Below are 21,370 nucleotides of genomic sequence, written 5' to 3' on the forward strand. Positions count from 1 at the left end.
CATGGAGGAAAATTTTAAACTAGGAATTTTGATTACAAAGGTTACATTTTTCATTATTATAGTATTTTGTATGTGATACCACAAGAGACATGTGAGAATTTTCTTAGATTTCTCACTTCTCTATCTTAAAGAGATAAGAAGCTAAGGGTAGTCTATAAAATTTTCATTAAAATGAAATTCTAGAGTCAAAATTCTGTTATTTTTAGAAATTATTTTCAAAGGAAAAATCTTCTGTTCCTTCCCAAGTATTAGACGGCACCTATGGAAATCAATTTTTAAAAATTCCAGATTTAGGGGGACTGAGGTGGCTCAGTGGTTGAGCATCTGCCTTTGACTCAGGGCATGATCCCGGGGTCCTGGAATAGAGCCCTACATCCGGATCTCTGCAGGGAGCCTGCTTCTCCCTCTGCCTGTATCTCTGCCTCTCTGTGTGTGTCTCTCATGAATAGATAAATAAAATCTTTAAAAATAATAAACAGGGAAGCCCAGGTGGCTCAGCAGTTTAGTGCCGCCTTCAGCCCAGGGTGTGATCCTAGAGGCCAGGGATCGAATCCTATGTCGGGCTCCCTACTTGGATCCTGCTTCTCCCTCTGTGTGTGTCTGTCCTCTCTCTCTCTATCTCTGTGTGTGTCTCTCATGAATAAATAAATAAAATCTTTAAAAAATAATAAAATAAATAAAAAATAAAAATAATAAATAAATATTTCAGATTTACTTTGTGTATAATTTGAACATCATTTTGATTTAAGAACCAGCCCTTTAAACAGTATTTCCTTCCTTTCTGAACTGTGGTGTCATTTACCCCTTCTTCCTCCTCCATTACTACTTGTTTACTGGATTGCCTTCACTTTTGATGAGAACAGAAAATGTTGATATTTATCTAATCCCAAACCATAACACCTTCCCAAATACTTCTATAGGAAAAGCACAATTTTAGGATATAAAACCAGCTCCTCCTGTATGTCCCTTTGAAATGAATGTTTTTGTACAGAGGAGTTAGAAGCCTAATATAGTTACACATTATACCAAAGGGAGAAGAGGAAGGGATTAATATCAACATGAGTTATAAAATAAGCTGAACAAAAGATAAAATTACCCCTAAACACAATTCCCTAATCTTGTTTTAATTGGTGGAGGCAGTGGTGAAATGCTTAGCTACTGTGAAGCTCAAGTGACTGAGTACATCTCTGGATAATTATTGCTTGCTGGTTTATTGCTGGTATTATTACAAGCAGCATGCTGTCCTCACTATCTGATGATCAGAAATTACATTTTGTTTAGTCCAGTACCTTAATGTGTGTGTGTATTTAATATTCAGTAAATATCAGATTTGTGTAAGAGGAGATATTAATATTTATTTTGACTCTTGCATACGGATACTACTGTACTAAGCATTTCACTTACTTTATCCCATTTGTTGAGGTAATATTGAGGAAAATATTATTATCCTCATTCAAGTTGGAAAAAAGCAGAGTTGGGTTTTGAAGCCATTCTGCCTGACGCCAGAAACCACTTTTCACTATTGTTGCCTCCTCACTCAAATTGCTCTTAGAACAGAGGGATATTTTTAAAATATTTTGCCAATTACCTTGTCTTAGTAAGCCTTTAATGTTCTTTGCATTTTAAGGGCATATGTTTAAAAAAAAGACAAATTTCTTTCTTTTTTAAGATTTTATTTATTTATTCATGAGAGACACAGAGAAAGAGGCAGAGACATAGACAGAAGGAGAAGCAGGCTCCCTGCAGGGAACCCGATGTTGAACTCGATCCGAGGACCCAGGATCAGGACCTGAGCCAAAGGCAGACACTCAACCACTGAGCCACCCAGGTGTCCCAAAAAAGACAAATTTCTTAACCTAGCTCCTCATCTTAAAATGGGAATCATAATTAAAACAATTATTGTGGAGATTAAATGAGATAATATGTGTCAAGCCCTCAACACAGGGCCTGGTACATAGCTTTCAAAAAATGATAACTAAAAAAAAAAAATGATAACTATTGGTAGACATAGTATTTCAGTGATGTGCCTTCTTTCTGCTTCCAACGTATCTACTACCCATCATCATCATCATGTTCTCCACCATCACTCACCACTAACTCTTTTCCTTTCTTAAACATCCTTTATGCTGTGGGCCATTCTAAAGTGGTACACTCACAAAACCAACACTGGATTTAACAGTGTTGCTAAACCTTTGCCTCTCTGTCCTACATTGCATTTTGCCTTTGAAAAGAGCTAGCATTTTGATCCCATGTGCCTGACAGCAGAAAGTTCTGACCCCTTTTTCTACTTTACATGGCTTCTTCATTTACCTATGTATTTAGTTATTAAAAAAGAAAAAAAAAGGCATGTATGGAGGGTCTGCCGTATACTGGGAAAAACAAGATGAACATCCCAGCCTTCCAAGCCCTTCTAATGGGAGGAAGATATAAGCAAACAAGAGTTGTGGTATAGAGTAAAAAATGATCTCTAATGAGCCAATACCAACTGTTAATGGAAGCACAGAAGAGGGCCACTGAACAAAGCTGGGAGGCCAGAGATTTCATGAAAAATGACATCTGAACTGAGCCTAGAAAGAATAAGTGATTCCTAGGTAGGAAGGAGCAGGGAAGAGGGCTCCAGGCAGAGATATTATGAGCAAATGCAAAAATGTGGAGAGGAGAAGAAGCTCTGTGAGTTTGAAGAATTACAAGTAGGTTAGTATCACGCTAGGATAGAGCGAAGAAAGTATGTGTTGAGAGAAAAGTAACTGGAGAAAAGTACAGAGGCTAGATCACAGAGGGCCTTACACAACATTTTCAGGAGCTAGGGCTTAATTCCCAAGGCCAAGAGGAGCCATGGATAGTTTTAAGCTGGGAGTGCAGTATAGAGGACGTATCCAAGTGGAAAATCATTTCATTACTTTCATAAACATGAACATATGAGCGGTAGGAGATGGAGTTCTCAACCTGAGGTCAATGGATGGTCTGTGGATGTTTAGAAAATTTGTAAACTCCCTGAAAATGTAGACAAAATTGTTAGTTATAAGTATGCTTGTGAGAGTCCATAGCTTTGTGAAACCCTCAAAAAGCAGTGTTATCCAAAGAAAAGTTGGAAACCACTGCTCTAGGGACAGAAAGCTAAAAGCTCACTTACAGAGCAGAAACTTCAGGTCTGCCACAAAGAGCCCTTCTAAAGTTGAAGAGTTTCTCTTTTAAGAAAAACTTCTCATTCCTTCCCCTGAGTTACCAAACTCTTCCCACTCCACCCTGACCCACTGACGTTTTGTTCCTGGCCACTCTCCCACCTAAATGCTGCTGCCTCGCTCATGGAACTGGTCTTCTGTGCCAACCCATAATAAGTGTCCACCCCAGAGGCTAAGAATAGATACAGTGTCCTGGTGACTTGAAAATTAGGTAACATCTGAAGGATGAATTCTACAGTGACCACAAAATTCATCCTAATCATTTGAATCAAGCAGATTATAAATACATGATCAGGATCTCCCTGCAGGGGAAAGGAAAAGGTTCTGAGCATGCAAAGAAAAATGCTCTATTAAATGGAAAGAAAAAGCATACTCTTCATAATTGCAAAGGACAAAGGACAATACTAATCCGAATCCAAAGTTCTGTGTTTGCATACACCACCTTTCCACATTTTGCCCACCCCACCCCTTACCCCCAACAAGCTAGTTCCATCAGACAAGCTACAGTCCTCTTAAGCACATAGATTTTCTTCCATGGATCTCTCAAGATGTTTTCCTGGACTTGGATTATGTGTTCTTCATCTTTTAGTTAGGTCTCTGACCTCGTACAGGTCATTTTTGTTAACCTTTCTGGGCAGTGTCTTCATCTGTAGAGATGAAGTCAGGTGAAAGATCTGTTGCTTTTCAGTTCACACAGTTTGTAATGGTTGCTGGCATGGAGGGTGGGTGTAAACAGATCTTGTGATAGCTATTTCTCATTCCCCACTTGCCAGTCCCTTCTGAGGACTGCTGGCTACTTTTTTTAAGGCATTTTATCAATTTTGTATCAGTATTCCATGGCCGGCACAGCCAAATAGAGCAAGGGTCAGAAAACTTTTTCCATTAAGGGCCAGATAGTAAATATTTTAGGCTCTGTGAGCTACAAGGTCTCCTTCAAAGCTCTTCACTCTTTTGTGGTCGTGTGAATGCATGTGCACGGCTGTGTTCAGTAGAACTGTGTTTACCAAAAAAGGTGACAACCTGGGTTTGTCTAGTCGTGCCACAGTTTACCGGCCCTTGAAATGGAAGACGGTGGGGGGATCCCTGGGTGGCTCAGCGGTTAAGCGTCTGCCTTCAGCCCAGGGCATGATCCTGGAATCCGGGGACTGAGTCCCACGTCAGGCTCCCTGCATGGAGCCTGCTTCTCCCTCTGCCTGTGTCTCTGCCTCTCTCTCTCCCTCTCTCTCCCTCCCTCCCTCTCTCTCTCGCTCTCGCTCTCTCTGTCTCTCATGATTAAATAAATAAAATCTTTCAACATAAAAAAGAAGAAAAGAAATGGAAGACAGGCAGCCTGAGGACAGGAGTCTTCAAACTTTCAGTTTGAAAGTTATTTCCTGGACAGTTTCCTGGAAATTGCTTTGTTGTTGTTGTTGTCATCCTTGTCATTGTTGCTGTGTCAAACAAGAACTGTTCAATTATTTTAGCCACACACAGCCACCTCACTGTTTGTGCCCCAAATGAATAACTTAGTGGGGCTGCCAGCTTGCGGGGACTCTGCAGCAGTTAAGGCAACTTGTTTCTCAGGCACAGAGATAGATAAATGGCTTCATAAGTAGACAGTTCAGAAAATGAATAGCCTAGAGGAACAATTGAGCAGTTAGTTCATTGAGACAGGGAAAGAAGAGGGAAAGAGAGAAGTCAGGGGGGAGGGAGAAAGATTGATTGAATAGCAAACCAGTTTATGAGATCTGCTGTACAAACTTGCCCAGCTGGGTACTTTATCTTGAATTTGTTTTGCAAATTGCAGATGCCTAGCTCTGGAAGCCAAGAAAAAGAAAGGGCAGTCATCCCACGCCAAAATTCTCTCATGGATCCCAAGTAGCATACATTACTTCATTTTTTGTAGGGGAAAAAGATCATTATATATCCCCCTTCCAAAGTAAGAAAAACAGAGAGCCATTTTATCCAGATGCCCAAAAGAAGACAAATATTTTTAAGAGTGTTATTTTTTTAATATTAAGAGAACAATACTTGCCTAGTAACTTTGCTTGCTTTGTGAAACTATGTCACACTTTCAGTCCACAAAACTAATTTAACAGTAAAAATGGCTAACATCAATGAGTCTTAATATTTCAACATACTTCAATGAAACCAGGGATATTTTTCTTTGCTGCTTTAGGACATGTCTAATTGGACCCTATTCTACCTTTTGCTGAAATCAATCCTGCTTGACAGAGCCTTTGCATTCCACTAAATGAAAGAAAGAGGTAATCACAGCATTTTTATTAGTTAACATCTTTTTAAAAGATCTCTTACATATAAGTGTGACGTAGCATATATAGACATTTTAGCAAAGTAAGACCCAGTGGCCCGGCCTGTCCTCTGATGTTTAGTACTAAGAGTTACAAGACTTTTTTTTTTTTAAGATTTTATTTATTTTATTTATTTATTCATAAGAGACACACAGAGAGAGACAGAGACATGGGCAGAGGGAGAAGCAGGCTGCCTGCAAGGAGCTTGATGTGGGACTCAATCCCAGGACCCCGGATCACAGCCTGAACCAAAGGCAGATGCTCAACCACTAAGCCACCAGGTGCCCCTCAAGACTTTTTTTATACAGTCTCTTTAAATTTTTATCCCTGAAATTTTAAAGAAGAGGCTTTGGTGAATGAGCTCCTAGGGCTAGAATAGTGGAATTTATTTCTAATTGTAGAATTTGGACATTTTTTCAAAAGGACTTCAACCTGGCTTTAAGAGAAATAGAGTTAATAACAAGAAGAAGTAATTTGCACCCTAAAGAAAAGGGTGCCCATTTACAAGATTTCAAGTGTCTCCTTAATTTTCTATCAGATCTTATAGACATAGTTTACCTCCTTCCTGAGTTAGTGCTTCCCATACAAATCCATGAATAAGATACTAAGTTAACAAATAACAAATTTGGGAACACATTCCTTTACCATGTTTTCCATGCATTAAAACATGCTTCCAGCTTCCTGTGAATGTAAATCAACCTTACATACTGCCATTTACTCATGAGCATGTTTGCCTTTAGCAAACAGGTTTGATATACCAATGATTTTCTAACATCCTTGAGACCATTCTGGAAGATAGATTTTCTGTAAGTATCCCAGATAGAAAACTTCAAAGTACAGACAAGCTGCAGGGTTTTTCAATAGGTTGCATGGACTCTGATCCCCAAGGCCTAGAAGAATGCATAATGCATAGTAGATGCTCAACAAATATTTGTTGAATAACTGAATCAGGTAGAGTGAAGGTAGTAATTCTAAAGACATAGCTTAATTATTGGCAGACCTTTATTAGAAGAATACAGATATGGTTTCATTGGCCTGGCCGTCCCGTGCTGGATTAAAAGAAGGATCAAGAAGCTTTAACCATATCTCAGCACTGGCATACTACTCTAACTCAGTGGCTTAACTACTAATACTATAACAGGACTTTAAACTCTCATACAGGGATCCCTGGGTGGCACAGCGGTTTAGCGCCTGCCTTTGGCCCAGGGCGCGATCCTGGAGACCCGGGATCGAATCCCACGTCGGGCTCCCGGTGCATGGAGCCTGCTTCTCCCTCTGCCTATGTCTCTGCCTCTCTCTCTCTCTCTCTGTGTGACTATCATAAATAAATTAAAAAAAAATTAAACTCTCATACACACACACACACACACAAATGTGAAAAACTGTAAGTGCATATTAAATGCAAATTTATATCAATCCAGGAGGATAGGATCAGAAGCCTATTTTGTAGGTTAGCATAAAATACTGTAATTTTATTGATAGAAAGAGAAAATAAACACACGCGTAAAATGAAAGATCATTAAAGTTCATGATTTTAACCAATCATATATGGCTATTATTAGCTGCCAAATCAGCCTTTAACTCTAGTTTCTCTAGAAAACTGGGTTTTCTGTCATGTAAAAGACTGCATTGATAGAAATGACCTAATTCATTTGCAATCTCACACACACACACACACACACACACTCTTTCTTTCATCTACAGGCTTAGGATGTGCCATCCTAAGCTTGCGTCTTCACAAGCTCTAAGGAGACAATGAGTGTTGAAATAGAAAGAGATTGATTTCTAATAGGCCAGGTTCTCCATGGGCTGAATGGAAGGCAGAGTGAGGCTGAATATGCAAATCAAAGCCAACGCATCAGAGCAGATTTTTCTTTCAAAATATTTTATGTAATAAGGTTTGCACAACATCTTGGCAATGACAGCAAGCCTGTGTAAGAAGGTGTTTCGTGTTTCATAGCTAACATAAGGGCAAAAAAAATGTAGCAGCAGCCAACTATTACTTCAATCCTGACATGAAAGAATGTATATGGCAGAATATGTGGTAAAGCCCATTGGCCAGAAGCTACAAGGCTCAAAAACCCTGTACAAAATTCCAAAAGAGAGCTTATCTCTTATTTATATGCTTTGGTATTGTGAAGGAATGAAACTAAATTTAGCACAGTCCATCTGTTTGATTAGAGAGAGAAAGAGAGTTACATTTTCTTGGTATGCAGATCTTTTATAAATTTTAGAGGAGGCTAGGTTTCCAAATTTCCCTGGAAATTATTTTGAAGTTCACCAATTTTGCCAATGCCAAGCACTCTGCCCACCTCTTTCTCTTCAATTTTTCTTTCTAAATAATTTTTTTTAATCTCCAGGAAATAGAAAACTGCCTAGCATATAATAGATATTCAATAAAATTGTTGACTTCGTTAATGGACGGATGGATGCACAGGTGCACTAATTACTAATGCACTAGATTAGGCATTAGAAGATCTGGATTTTATTTTATTTTCTTTTTAAAGATGTTATTTATTTATCGTGAGAGACACAGACAGAGGCAGAGACATAGGCAGAGGGAGAAGCAGGCTCCTCACAGGGAGCCCGATGTGGGACTCGATCCCAGAATTCCAGAAGATCTAGATTTTAATCTTAAAGCACCAGTAGATATCATACCACCTAATGGAAATTGTTATGCATGCTATTTACTGCAGTAACTTTGAGTGAGGATGTACGTGGGGATGTGATGTGTGTATCTTAGACTCCTAGATCAACTATAAGCCAGAGATCTTTTTTTAAGGATTTTTAAAGATACATTTATTTATTTATTTATTTATTTATTTATTTGAGACGGGGGTGGGGGTGGGGCAGAGACCGAGGCAGAGGGAGAAGCAGACTCCATACAGGGAGCCTGATGTGAGACTCCATCCCAGGACCACGGGATCATGCCCTGAGTCAAAGGCTCAACCGCTGAGCCACCCAGGTGTCCCCAAGCCAGAGTTCTTAACCTCAAATGCCTACATGAACCAGGCAAGTAATAGAAATGAGGGAAATGGGCAGATATAATAAAATAAGAAATAGTGGGGACTGTGGCCCACTGGAGGGCAAAGTTTGTGTTTAAAATATGATGGGGAAAAAAAATAAAATAAAATATGATGGGAGCATGGGGTGTGCTCAGAGCAGGGAGCCTGAAGAAATGGCTCCTCTGTTTATAACACACCCAAGAGGAATCTGGGTTTGTTGTGACAAGAGGCACAAAATGTGTGGCCTTCCTATGAACAGACACCCTACACGTGTCCCACCTTGCATCTCCACATGTCTTCTGAATAGGACCAACAGCCTAAGGCTTTGTAGGCCTCAATCCTGGAGGCAGAAACCCTGGGAGTTGAGGCATGGGTGAGGTCCAAGACAGCCCACCCCTATCCCCCACCCTGTGCAGGCACTGGGACTGGAAAGGGGCCACCTGGAGCCAGTGGTGCAACAACAGATCTGCCTGGCTGGAAGCAAATGTTTATCATCCTCTCACACTGAGATACCTGGAATAAGAAGATTCCCAGTAGCAGCCCACCCAACTATGAATTCCTCTAGGGCCTGTGAGCCCTCCACAAGACCAGCAAGATGAACGTGCTGAGATTCATCACCCAGAATCAGGACTGAGACCCCCCAGAAGTGGAAGGCTCATTTATTGGAGGCTGTGATGATTCATTCAAGGCAATAGATGTGGAAATGGCTGAGGCACATGCCAGGGCCAAGATGAGGGCCCAGATGAACATTGAGGATGAAGCTCTGATTGGATGGTTGGAGCTGGGATGACATATGGGTGTAGCTTCTGACCTGGTAGGATGACAGAGATTTTAGCAGTCGCTGGGCTAGGATTCCCTTGGCTCCTGGGCCACATACCATCAGTACATTTTGAATGGCAACCATGCCAACAGGAGAGCTGCTTGGAGAGCTGGTATTAGCAGTGGTACCAGTGGTGTGGCCAACACCAGCTCCACCCTCCAGACCAGAAATGCTGCCAGGACAAGAAGAACAGCAACTTCTCCTGGATCCAACAGTTATGATCCAAAACTAGATCCAAAACTCACCATACCAGAGTACCTCCTCAGATCCCTTCTTACCACAGTACTCTGGGCAGCTTCTACCTGCCTATCCAGGATGGCACGCAAGATGAAACTGGCTTTGCCCTTCCTGTGTTTATTGTGTGCTTTTGTCCTGTTTTCATGTTTTTGCTATCAGTCTTACATTAACGTTGCAAAATTTTTAAAAAAGGTAAAATAAAATATTATGGGAGCAAAACACACCACATCTATGATCCAGGTACACTTATAGTGTAAGCATCTTCACAAAAAAAAATTTTTTTTTAAGATTGTATTTATTTAATTATGACAGACACACAGAGAGAGAGAGAGAGGCAGAGACACAGGCAGAGGGAGAAGCAGGCAGGCTCCATGTAGGGAGCCCGACATGGGACCTAATTCCGGGTCTCCAGGATCACACCCGGGGCCGAAGGTGGCGCCAAACCACCGGGCCATCGCGGCTGCCACAAACAATGTATCTCTGCCATTTACAAAATAATAAAGAAATAAGAAAAATATTAATTGCTAAAATTTAATCAAGTATCTAGAGTGCCTAGAACTGCTCTAAATTTCATCTGATTTAATTTTATGTCATTAATGTAATTACTTCTACTTTACAAATGAAGAAATTAAGGTGTAATACTTAGTCAATGCATATTGTCTGCTCTATTAATAAATAATCGGATATTAAGAAATAAAAGCAAGCACAGAAAAAAAGTCTTACGGCCCTGAACCAAGCCTCTAACCCTGGATGAAAGCAGCATCCTCCAAAAGACTTTCCATCAGAGAATGGCTCTCCGCTCCTCTTCCAACATCTCCAGGTAGGAGGATGAAGATCATTCTCTGGGCCCATCAGTAGCTCACTCTCCACAATGTAATGGAAACCTCTGCATTTCTGATAGAGTCCACACAGAACAGCTTTGTGCAATCTGGAAGGCCTATCTCCCTTACTTCCCAGTAGACAAACAAAACAGACTCTTGCTCCTGTGTGTTGAAATAACTCTAACAATTATGAGCAGCTGTCCTTATTAAGTGCTACTTCTGTGCTTAATATTATTGGCATTGTATTATTTCCACTCATTCTCACAGGGACCTCATGGAGTCAGTACTGTTCTGGTGCCCATTTTACAGATAAGGATACTGAGGCTCATAGAGGTAAATTAACTTCTCTGAGATCACACAGCTAATAAGTGCCGAAACTGGGATACAACTTAAAGCAGGCTTATCTGCAGAGCTCATGATCTTGTGTACTATGTTACCATGCCCACATCCCTAGTGACTTGTAGGACATGTAGGGGTGAACTTTCCTCTCCAAGAACCAAGATGGATTTAGCTTGGAGAGAACTGACTGGGCATTGCATGCAGAGGTGTTGGAGGATGACTATTTAAAGCCACATGGAGGATGTGCCTGCCTCAGAGCTCCCGTTATTTTTAGTTAACTGGTGAGGAGGACCGCCCCCCTCCCAGACCCTACAGCCTGCCCTTCTCCCCAACACACTCCCTTCCACATGCCTGTTGGAGGGTACTCATCTCTGCAGAATGTGCTCAATCCACACGTGCTCCATGGGCAGGTGGGTTTGCACAGCCCAAAAGTAGAAGCATCTTTTTCCCTCAACACTTCTTATCTTAGCTGAGAGACAATAGGTATGGTGATTGAGAAATAGAATTCTGGAGTCAGGCAGACCTGGCTTCCAGTCTTCCATCTGATGTCTGAGTTCAGGTTTCTCATCTGCAAATTTCAGATGATACTACTAGTTGTCGCTCATCATTTCGTTGGGAGGATTCAATGTGGTAAATCATGTGACACGTTGAGGACAGTGCCTGGCCTGTAATAAGGCTCAGTGCCTGGGCATCTTTAGAATTATTTTGTATCCCTTTGCTTTTGAGGTATTTGGTGAGCTCTGTAGCCCCAGAGACTACAGACACAAGGCCATATTTCCTGTTTCTCCAGGCTGTGGACTGGTAGCTTTTTTTTTTTTTTTAGTTTAGTAGATAGCTAAAGAAAAAAAAAATGAGATAAAAGGGAAGAGACTTCACAAATAGAGTATGTATGACTGCTTATGAGGCATCATGAGAGTTGCCTTATCTTTTTAATCTCTTGTAATTTCACACAGTCCAGATGGAGAATGGATTTTATTGCTCACATAATCCAATGTTTATCAAAGAGCATACTCTGAACCAATGAGTAGATTTGGTAGTAGTAGTAGAATTACCTGACCAGGGACCCAGTCTATAGCCTCAGAATTTCTGGAGCAAGTCCAGAGCATCGGTTTCCCCAGTGAATATCATCAAAGTGTGAGGAACCTTTGACTTTGTACTTGTATCATATCTAAGACTTGATTCTGTATTTTCTTCTATTTTTCTATGTAAGCATGCGATTTCTTCCTTAATTAGATACATTCTTCAAGGTGGGAAGAGTTCTTGTATCCCCAACAATGTGTATAGCTAGAATTTTCTTGTAAATCCAACAGTGTACAAGCCTAAACACATCATTGGGAACTCATGAAAACATTTTGCTAGGTTTAAGCTTTCTTCTCTACAAGGTCCTGACATGTCAGTGCCTTAAAATTGGTAGAGCCTTGGAGTTATAATGGCAATTCACTGATACCCAATATTACTAATATACAATGTTGAGTTTTTTTGGTTTTTTTTTTTTTAATGTTGAGTTTTTTTATCAGTACTTTATCATTGTTGGTTTGGTGTTCTTTTGCTGATTGATAGATAGATTGGAATTCCTGACTTACTGACCAGGGAGCAAAACTGACAAGTCTCTGAAAAGTGAAGTCCCTTCCAAGTTTCCAAAACAGAAACTCACAGGCCTTCCCGACTTATCACTGAAAGCTGGGCCCCTTCTGACCAAAGTTGTTATTCAACTTTTAAACATATGCACTGAAACATAATTTTTGTTGCAGGATCAGCAATGATATGTGCTAACTTTAAGGAAAAGGAAGAACTTGTTACTTTATGATGTGTTTGTTCCTGAGCAATTAAGAGGTTTGCCATATGTTTTTATGGTCGTTTCTTTGAGGTTCCATAAACACCTTCTGGAATGTGGAGGTTCCACCATCAGAGTCATATGGGAGCTTTTCCAGTGCCCTAATGTCATTAACCCAGCTGCTTTGGTTGCTGTAATGTGCATTTTTCCTCCTACATTTAAAAAGCAATTCTCTGATCTTCAACCCATTTAACCATGTTTGATCTTAACAAGATGAAAAAATGTTCGGAATCTAAGCTTATGATCTTTGTGCTACATTTTTCTTCTTTTAATTCACAGTAGCTTCCCCCCACCCCACCCCTTTCTCTTCTTTAGGATCAACACTCTGTGGTAGGCCAGAACACAGGCCCCAGTCCAAGTCCCAACCCCTGCTCAAATCCAAACACCGGAAGTGGTTACATGAACTCCCAGCAATCACTGTTGAATCAGCAGTTGATGGGAAAGAAACAGACTCTACAGAGGCAGATCATGGAGCAGAAGCAACACCTTCTCCTCCAGCAGCAGATGCTGGTTGATGCGGTAAAACTTTCTCATTTCTACTGCATGTTCCTATTGGCCTACCAGTGGGAATTCATTATTTCCCCTTTCTGTTCACTGCCCTTTGATCCATGCCTACTGAGGTGATAGCAACAAGAGTGTCTTGGCTGGAAGTGAAGCTAATTGTATACCTAAGTTAAAGCACTGCAGGAAAACAAAACAAAACAAAACAAAACAAAACCACTTACTTGATTTACCAGCTGCTGGACAGTTGGAATGCATGGCACCCCACCTACCCGGCCCTGCCCAGCCCAGGAATGTTAAGAACCACCAACATAGGCATTTGAATCAGGCAAAAGGAGACATTTTTGTGCTGCAGCCCTGATGGGTAGAAATAGTGGACAGAACTTAAATCAGCTGGAATCTAAACTGACTTTAGAGATAAAAGGAATTTCAACAACAGTTGTATAAAGCCAGCATGGAGTTTCAAAACTTAAGATTTGGCATTCCAAAATAAAGCATCTCAGAATGAGGGATGTTTGTAAAGAAAATTGAAGAGATAGTTCCAGCTTTGGCCATAGTTAAATGATCTTAAAGAAAGGCAAGGTGGTTATTTCACCAGCAGGACTCAGGCATCAGCCCTGCCTCACTGTTCATCTGCTCTCTCGTCCATGTCCTGGGACATACACTCAGGCCCTGGTCCAAGCACTTCCTGCCTCCAAACACAAGCCTCCTCTCCAAGTTTCATTCTCTCCCTTCAGATGATTTGGCCCAAATGAAAAAAAGGGTGGGGGCAGAGTTAGTCATCTCCAGGTTGAGGTTCCATAGAGGCAAGGTACCCAAAAATGTGAAAAACAAATTTAAAAATTTTGGTGCTTAAAGAGCTTTGTCATAAAAGTCTGAAATCTAGGCTGTGATAAGTGCTATAATTCATTCAGTAAATATTAACTGATTTACAGTGAGAAAACAGCTATAAATAAGATAGACCCAGTCTCTGTCCTTAAGGAGCTCAGAGCCCACAGGGATGTCAAATAAATAGGCAATTGTAAGGCATGTGATTAAATGCTAGAAATGGTCTCAGAGAGGAAGTTATGTCTACTGAAGATCTGAAATGTGATGGGGGAGAGAGGAGGCGGGTGTTCAGGCCAGAAGAACCAGCAGATTCAAAGACTCAGAGACAGTAACGTACACTACATATGATGTAGTATATGGAGGTAGAGGATAAGGAAGTAATAGGCAAGGAGGCCAGAGAGGAGAGGCCAGTGGATAGAGCTTGATAAATTACATCGTCTTAAAAACCGATGGAGAGAACTTAAAGGATTTTAAACAAGGAAACACCAGACTCAGATTTGCATTACAACAAAGTATGAACAGAGTAAGGGAAAATGTAATGGAAGAAAGATAAAATCAGCCCGGGGAGATTAAAGAGTCTCCCAGAAGAGGTAAAATTTGACTTTGACTTTGACCTTGAACACTGTAGGATTCTGATGGATAGAGTAAGTAAGGTCCTCCATTCCAGGTGAAGAGGGGTAAGACAACAAAAGTTATAGCCCAGGGGTATATTTGTTTGTGGGTTTGAGATTATATTCTGAAATATTTGATACACAATGAAAAGTGTAAATAGTAACATAATCATTATTTTTAAGGAATGACAAATGGAATAACTTTGGAGTCTAGAGCAGGTGAAAAATAGTGAGAAATGAATAAGGAATAGAAAGCAACAAATTTACGGGTGACCTGGAGTACTGCCCTAAGGTATAGGTGGAGGAGTGCCACTAACAGGATCACAAAGTGACACAACCAATTTCTTCTAAAAGTTATGTGTAAGTTATGAAAACTCTAGCTGTCCCACCAATCCCCTCTCTTCTTTTGATCTTCGCCAACCAAATAGCTCAGAAACAAGGGCAGTAGGAGAGAAAAACATACAATCCAAGATTCGGCACACTCTCATTATTCCCATCAGTACTTCTAGTGTGCTGAATTATAACATGCAGAGGTTGAATTTCTGGATTTTTCAGTTCTGATTAAAAGGCAAGGAAACCTGCCAGGAGGGTCGAGTCCTGGCAGTGGCCTAACTCTCATTGGGCCCCAGTTGAGTCACCACTGGGACAGGTGCAAAGGGCAGTGGCATAAGCTGTGAGAGATGAATGAGAATGGAATTGCTGTTTTTGTGATTTTTATAAACCATTCACATTTCTCTTTGTTTGGACACCATTGAGAGTGCCTGTGCTTTTTAGCATATCCAGGAAGAAACAGTCTTTGATATGGCTTTACATTAGCATATGCTTTGTAGTCATTTCCAGTCAGTTGGCAAGGCCAGAAAGGCGCCTAAATAGAGACATTTTCTCATGAAAGTGCGTTATCCTTACTCCCACCAATGAAGCACAACAGGAGATGAGTAGTATGTAACACTGTGGGCATCATAATAACCAACACATTTTGTGCACCTTCTGTGTGCCAGGCACCATGCCAAGCTTTCACAGAGGTAAAGGATTAGTCCTTACAATTGGAGTACTAGGAAGGTCCTAGAAGTATCTACAGTTCACATTTTGAGATGGCAAAACTGAAGCAGGACAGGACAGTCAACAGAGATTACTTCTCTAATAGGTTTTCAGGTCCAAGTGATCGGGTTGAATTATTGGGTCCAAGATCATAAAACATTAGCTGATAAGTTTAATTTCAGGTTGCACAGAAGTAGTCTCAGGGATGGCCTGTGAGATTACACTTACACAGAATGGGAGTGTCATCCTCTTGCATAGGATGGGAATGGGAGCAATCTGCTTTCCATGTTGGAGTCTGGTCTTTGCTATTCCTCAGACTCAAGTGACAACATGGCAGTTCCATGATAGTCCATAGGCAAGGCCATTGAATGTAATTCATCTATGAACAAGCAGTTCAAGAAACTAAAGTTTCTAGAGATGTATTGTTAACTCTTTGGACAACCTAATTTAGCCTTCAGGGAAATAAAGTCAGTAAGTAGATTAAATATATATAAAAATAAGTTCAGATTTGAGATCTAGTCTTTAATCAGGAACCAAGGGCCTGATGCTGTCTTGTGTGTGTGCGTGTGTGTGAAGAGAGAGAGACACACACACACATGCACATATTCACAAACCCTGTTTTCTGCAATATAAACAGCAGAGGGATGCCTGGGTGGCTCAGAGGTTGAGCGTCTGTCTTTGGCTCAGGGCATGATCCTGGAGTTCCGGGTTTGACTCCCACATTGGGCTCCCTGGAGGGAGCCTACTTCTCCCTCTGCCTGTGTTTCTGCCTCTCTCTCTCTGTCTCTCGTGAATAAATAAACAAAATCAAAAATATATATATATATATGTATATATAAACAGCAGAAACACCTAGTTACATAAGAAAAAAATGATACATGTTTTTGAAAAAGAGAAGAATTCAGAAAGTCCCGTGCTTGGCAAAAAAATCAAAACTGTCAGCTTGCACAATAGTTTACAACAGGAATGGTTGAACATCACCACATTTGGGTTCATGGAACATCTCAAGCTGTTTCTGAAACATTTAGGGTTTGGGCAAAACCATAAAGACTTTCACCAACCACTTTTTTCCTTAATTTGTCAACCCATATTTAAAAGAAATGTAATCCATATGTTTCTGATTCATTTACACTTAGCTCATCAAAATTGTGTTTTACATGAATTACTTGATGGCCCAAAACCCGTGAGTTTTTCAATTTTTTTTTTTTTTTTTAGAAACAAGAATTTGAACTTGGTTTGTTGTTTTAAGGGCATTTTTTTTTCTTCATAGTAGATTTGTTCTAGTTAGAAAGCTCAGGAAATTGAGAAATACATGATTTAAGTGGGATCTGAGGTAGCCAGTGCACATTTGACATCCATCTAATTTATCCATCTATCTTTACAAAGTTTTCTATTTATTGACTTTTCTAGAATTATATTGTTCTCTGTCTACCTGTGTCAGTTATGTTTATCTTTGAAAATGGAGGTTGGGATCCCTGGGTGGCACAGCAGTTTGGCGCCTGCCTTTGGCCCAGGGCGCGATCCTGGAGACCCGGGATCGAGTCCCACGTTGGGCTCCCGGTGTATGGAGCCTGCTTCTCCCTCTGCCTGTGTCTCTGCCTCTCTCTCTCTCTCTCTCTCTCTGTGTCTCTCATGAATGAATGAATAAATAAATAAAATCTTAAAAAAAATCATACGAATTTAGCTCTCACTGAAATCTAATTGCAAAATAAAATGAGATTAGCTCCTAGACTCAAAACACATGCTAAGAGTTAAAGAGTGGTAAAAATTATACTTCCAGGCAGGAAATTCATTGAAATTGAAAAGACCGGTCTCTGAAGTAAGACTAGTATAGTAAATAAAGTCCATGATTTGCAACTATTGCTATAAAATTGTTCACTGTCTTATTTTTTTAAATGACAGTCTATAAATGTTTACAAGTGGGTAAGTGAGCATGCCACTTAATATGTTTTCATTTGTGTTTTCCAGGAGAAAATAGCTCCACAGGATCAGATAAATAGACATTTGACAAGGCCACCCCCAGATTACAAAGACCAAAGAAGAAGCGCGGGCAGTATGCAGCCGACTGCTGCTCAGTATTCTGGTGAGTGTTCTTAAAAATCAGTAAAAATCATAACTGCAGAAGAAAAAAACTTCAGTTTTTAACATTTCCTCCTCTCCCTGCCTCATATGGAAATGTCACATCTTTCTTAAATCTTGCACTAGTTCCCATTTAACTTTCAGATCAAGACTGAAGTTGAGTGTTTTTAGTCCTTTCATCATTTCTTGCTGATTCTTGTCCTCTCTCTATTCACATTCACATATTTTACTGCCCTCCAAATTACCTCTGAGAGCTCAAGAGAGTTTAAATTTTTTCTATCTTCTTAGTTTGACCATTCTTTTCCCAGCAAGGTATCCTGACTCAAATCATGTAAGGTAAGCAAACATTCTTCCCTCTTAGAATTTTCATTAAGCCCAATCTTGTCTCCACTTTTGGGCTTATAAGAGACAGATAGTCCTGACACCAAGACATCATTGGAAAGCAAATGACATCTTTATGAAGTCTCTCAAAAACTCACAGGTTGATTGCATTTAAGATCCAAAGTAAAGCTTTTTAGTAGGTCACTCAACATTACATGGGTAGTAGGCATTACCTCTAAAATCTCTCTCCTCCTACTCCCTGAACCCTAAAGGAACTTCTCCCAGACCTAACCTAGACTGTCCCTGCCTTCTGTTTAGTACCTTTCTGTGCTTTCTCATGTAAATTAAGTTTATCCTCTATTTTTCCAAGTTCTCCCTGATTTATCTGTTACCTTCATCCATCCACAAAGCCATACAGAAGAGCCTCTAAAAAAAGGAAGGGCTAGGAGTATTCCTGTTTTTAAAATATTTTCTGGTCCTGTTGTGCTTAGCTATAACTATGTTGTTCTAATGTATTTAAACTCTTTCAAATGTACCGGACTGCCTCTCGCCACTAAAATTAGGAATGGGATGTATACATTCCACTCTCTAAGATTATTTTGTCTTAGGCTGAAAATTGGATTCTCTATTTGATTCTGTCCTCAACGTGGCTGAAAGACAAGGTGGAGGTTCATTTGGAACATGGTTCTTGCACCATGGCCTATCAGTAGGTTTAGGGGAGGCTAGGAGCCCTTTGAAATATTATACAAAATTCACAGTGGATGTTTGGGCTTTTCTTTCCCATTCACAGAAAAGAATCTCAAGGATAGCAGTCTCAGGCTGATGTTGTGGCTGTACTGTGTTGTCAGGGATCCAGGCTTCTTTTGTCTTTCTGCTCCACCTTCTTTAGCATGCACCTTCCACCCTAAAGGTTGCCTTGTGACCACCACACTGCCATCCTTCACATCAGTATTCCAGATAGAATGGCAAAAGAAGGGAAAAGGGAGAATGTCTTCCCAAATGAGTCAGAATCTCTTTTCAAAATAGGTTTCTTGAGGGGCGCCTGGGTGGCTCAATTGGTAAAGCATCTGCCTTCAGCTCAGGTCATGATCATGACAGGTCATGATCCCAGACATTCCTCTCTCTTGGAATTTGCATTAAGCCCAATCCTCTTGTCACCACTTTTGGGCTCATAAGAGACAAATTAAGACCCGCATCAGGCTCCCTGCTCAGCAGGGAACCTGCTTCTCCCTCTCCCTCTGCTGCTCCCCCTGCTTGTGAGCCCTCTCTCTCAAATACCTAAAGTCTTTTTTAAAAAATAGATTTCTTAGACTCACACCTAATAACTTCTACCTTTAGCTGGAATTTATTCATGTGGACCCCTCCATCACTGAGGAAGTTTGGGAAATGTGATTTTTCAGCTGGGCACATTGCTGCAAAATCAGGGGCCCGTTTCTAAGGCAGACAGGGAGGATGGCTACTTCATAGGCACTGGCAAGCCACTTTCACAGTGCAAATGGGGATCTTCTTAAGGGAGGGATCCTTGGCAACCAATTGCTGCCCCAAGTGGGTAAGAGCCACTATTCAAGAGCATCATACTTCCCATGTCCTTCTGAGGATGAAATAAGCAACAAGCACAGCACAAACTTTTTTATCATTTTTTACTTTAATCTCAATGCAGTAATGATCACCTTGTCCAGATGTTAATATCAGGAATGATGTATGAAAAGCACATGGTACAATTTTTACCACCTATTAGGAATGTTCAAATATGAACTGATCGATATCCATGATCTTTATGGAAATCCTCTCTACTGTGGTTGTTTAAAACTATTTGCTCTCTTCATAAACCTACTCAGGGCATATTGTCAAAACAGAGGGTACCTAGAGTGAATGACTTTTTAAAACCTCTAAATTTTTTCTCGTAGCAGTTTCATAGTGTCTATTTCCTTATGGTGAAACCTTTAGATCCCAAGATGGTGTTGCTTACCATCATCAGCTGTGTGTCAATTCCCTACAATTCAAGCATCTCCTGTGTGACTCTGATCCCTCTTTATCAAACTCTTACTACCCTACTGGTGCAGGGGTCTGTGCTCAGTCTGGACATACAAGGAGATACAAGAGACTGCTCTTGCCTACTATGGGTATGTAGTCTAGTGGGAGGCATTTAAAAACAGATAGCAAGGATTTCAGTCTATCAGGCTGTGTGCCATGCTAGCTCTCCCCAAGCCAGGGGGGGTTCCCTAGGGCTACAACTACAGCCATGTTCTTCTCATGCAGAGCTATTCTGATGTTTCTATGTGTGTCTAATTCTTGTTTCTTAGTACTTCTGATTCTCTGAGATTCCCTGTATCTGTGCAGGGAGAGTACTTTGAAAGAAGACCTTTTTCCAAATTATAGATTTGCGTATCTAATTTATTCATTCATTTGATATTAATTGAATACCTACTTTGCACCATCCACTAAGAGAATACGACAGTGAACAAATGAATCAAAAATATTTTCCCCTATGGAACTTAATAATCTACTGGACGCTTATTTTTATCTTTCTGGTATTCCATTTTGCTTCTCAAGATGTCTTCCCATGATGACTTTCACCTGCCCAAATCAGGAAGATTTTAAAGTGCTGATTAATTGCTATTTGATATGGTGAGCCTCCCTATTTGGCAGCCTATGATTGATGGTTCCACTTTGAGGTTCCATGGATTTCCCAATACAAAAGCAAAGTGCTAAATGAAAACATCAAAGAGCAAATCCTGCTGGAAAGAGCAGTCTGGAATATCAGGCAAAGCTCAGTGAGGGGCTTAGACCTTGGCCTGGGTTTTGAAGAAGAAGTAGTGCTTGGCCAGTTAAGAAGGGCATCATATGATAGGGAAATAGCCTGAATAAATGTGGCTCATGGTATGTGGATAATGATGCAATAGTAACTAAACCTCTTGGAGTAGAGGGTTTTCCACATAGAAATCATCACTGGAGCATGGACACCTTGAGTTCCAGATGTTTAAAGAGATGGGAATTTACCCTTCGGACCTTTGGGGGCCACGCATGGAAGCCCCTTGAATAGGGGTGATGCAGATGAATAACTGGAAATGATTTTCAAGGCCATAGGTTTGGAATATTAATCTAGTAGCCATGTATAGGATTCATCCACACTTTTTTATTTGGACACGAGGTAACCAGTAGCATGGATTTCACGACAGCTGGTTCATCAAAATTGTAGTCTTCAGTCTTGAAATAGAGTAAAGGTAATTCAAAATGAAAGAAAGAGGGGCACCTGGGTGGGTCAGTGGTTAAGCGTCTGCCTTTGGCTTAGGTCATGATTCCAGAGTCCTGTGATCAAGTCCTGCATCAGGCTCCCTGCATGGAGCCTGCTTCTCCCTCTGCCTGTGTCTCTGCCTCTCTCTATGTCTCTTATGAATAAATAAATAAAATCTTTTTTTAAAAAAGAAAGATTAACTATCATGACTCCAGAAGAGAAAGAAAG

General features: G+C 40.5%; 1 protein-coding gene and 1 non-coding gene across 3 annotated transcripts in view; both read left to right on the forward strand.

The window, feature by feature from the left end:
• The window catches only part of MAML2 (mastermind like transcriptional coactivator 2), a 342,775-nt gene that overhangs the window by 316,728 nt on the left and 4,677 nt on the right, over positions 1 to 21,370 (forward strand). Inside the window, exons 3-4 of one of the 2 annotated variants that reach the window (XM_038568227.1) lie at positions 12,845 to 13,048; positions 17,476 to 17,590. In XM_038568227.1, the coding sequence (XP_038424155.1) occupies positions 12,845 to 13,048; positions 17,476 to 17,590 (319 nt within the window). The remainder of the gene's footprint in view (positions 1 to 12,844; positions 13,049 to 17,475; positions 17,591 to 21,370) is intronic. The other variant, XM_038568228.1, reaches the window with a different exon arrangement.
• Positions 8,621 to 8,750, forward strand: LOC119865058. The gene has a single exon (XR_005375925.1). It is a non-coding gene; the product is annotated as a small nucleolar RNA SNORA11 (small nucleolar RNA).

This window comes from Canis lupus, chromosome 21, assembly GCF_011100685.1.
Source record: "Canis lupus familiaris isolate Mischka breed German Shepherd chromosome 21, alternate assembly UU_Cfam_GSD_1.0, whole genome shotgun sequence".
Classification (NCBI taxonomy): Eukaryota; Metazoa; Chordata; class Mammalia; order Carnivora; family Canidae; genus Canis; species Canis lupus.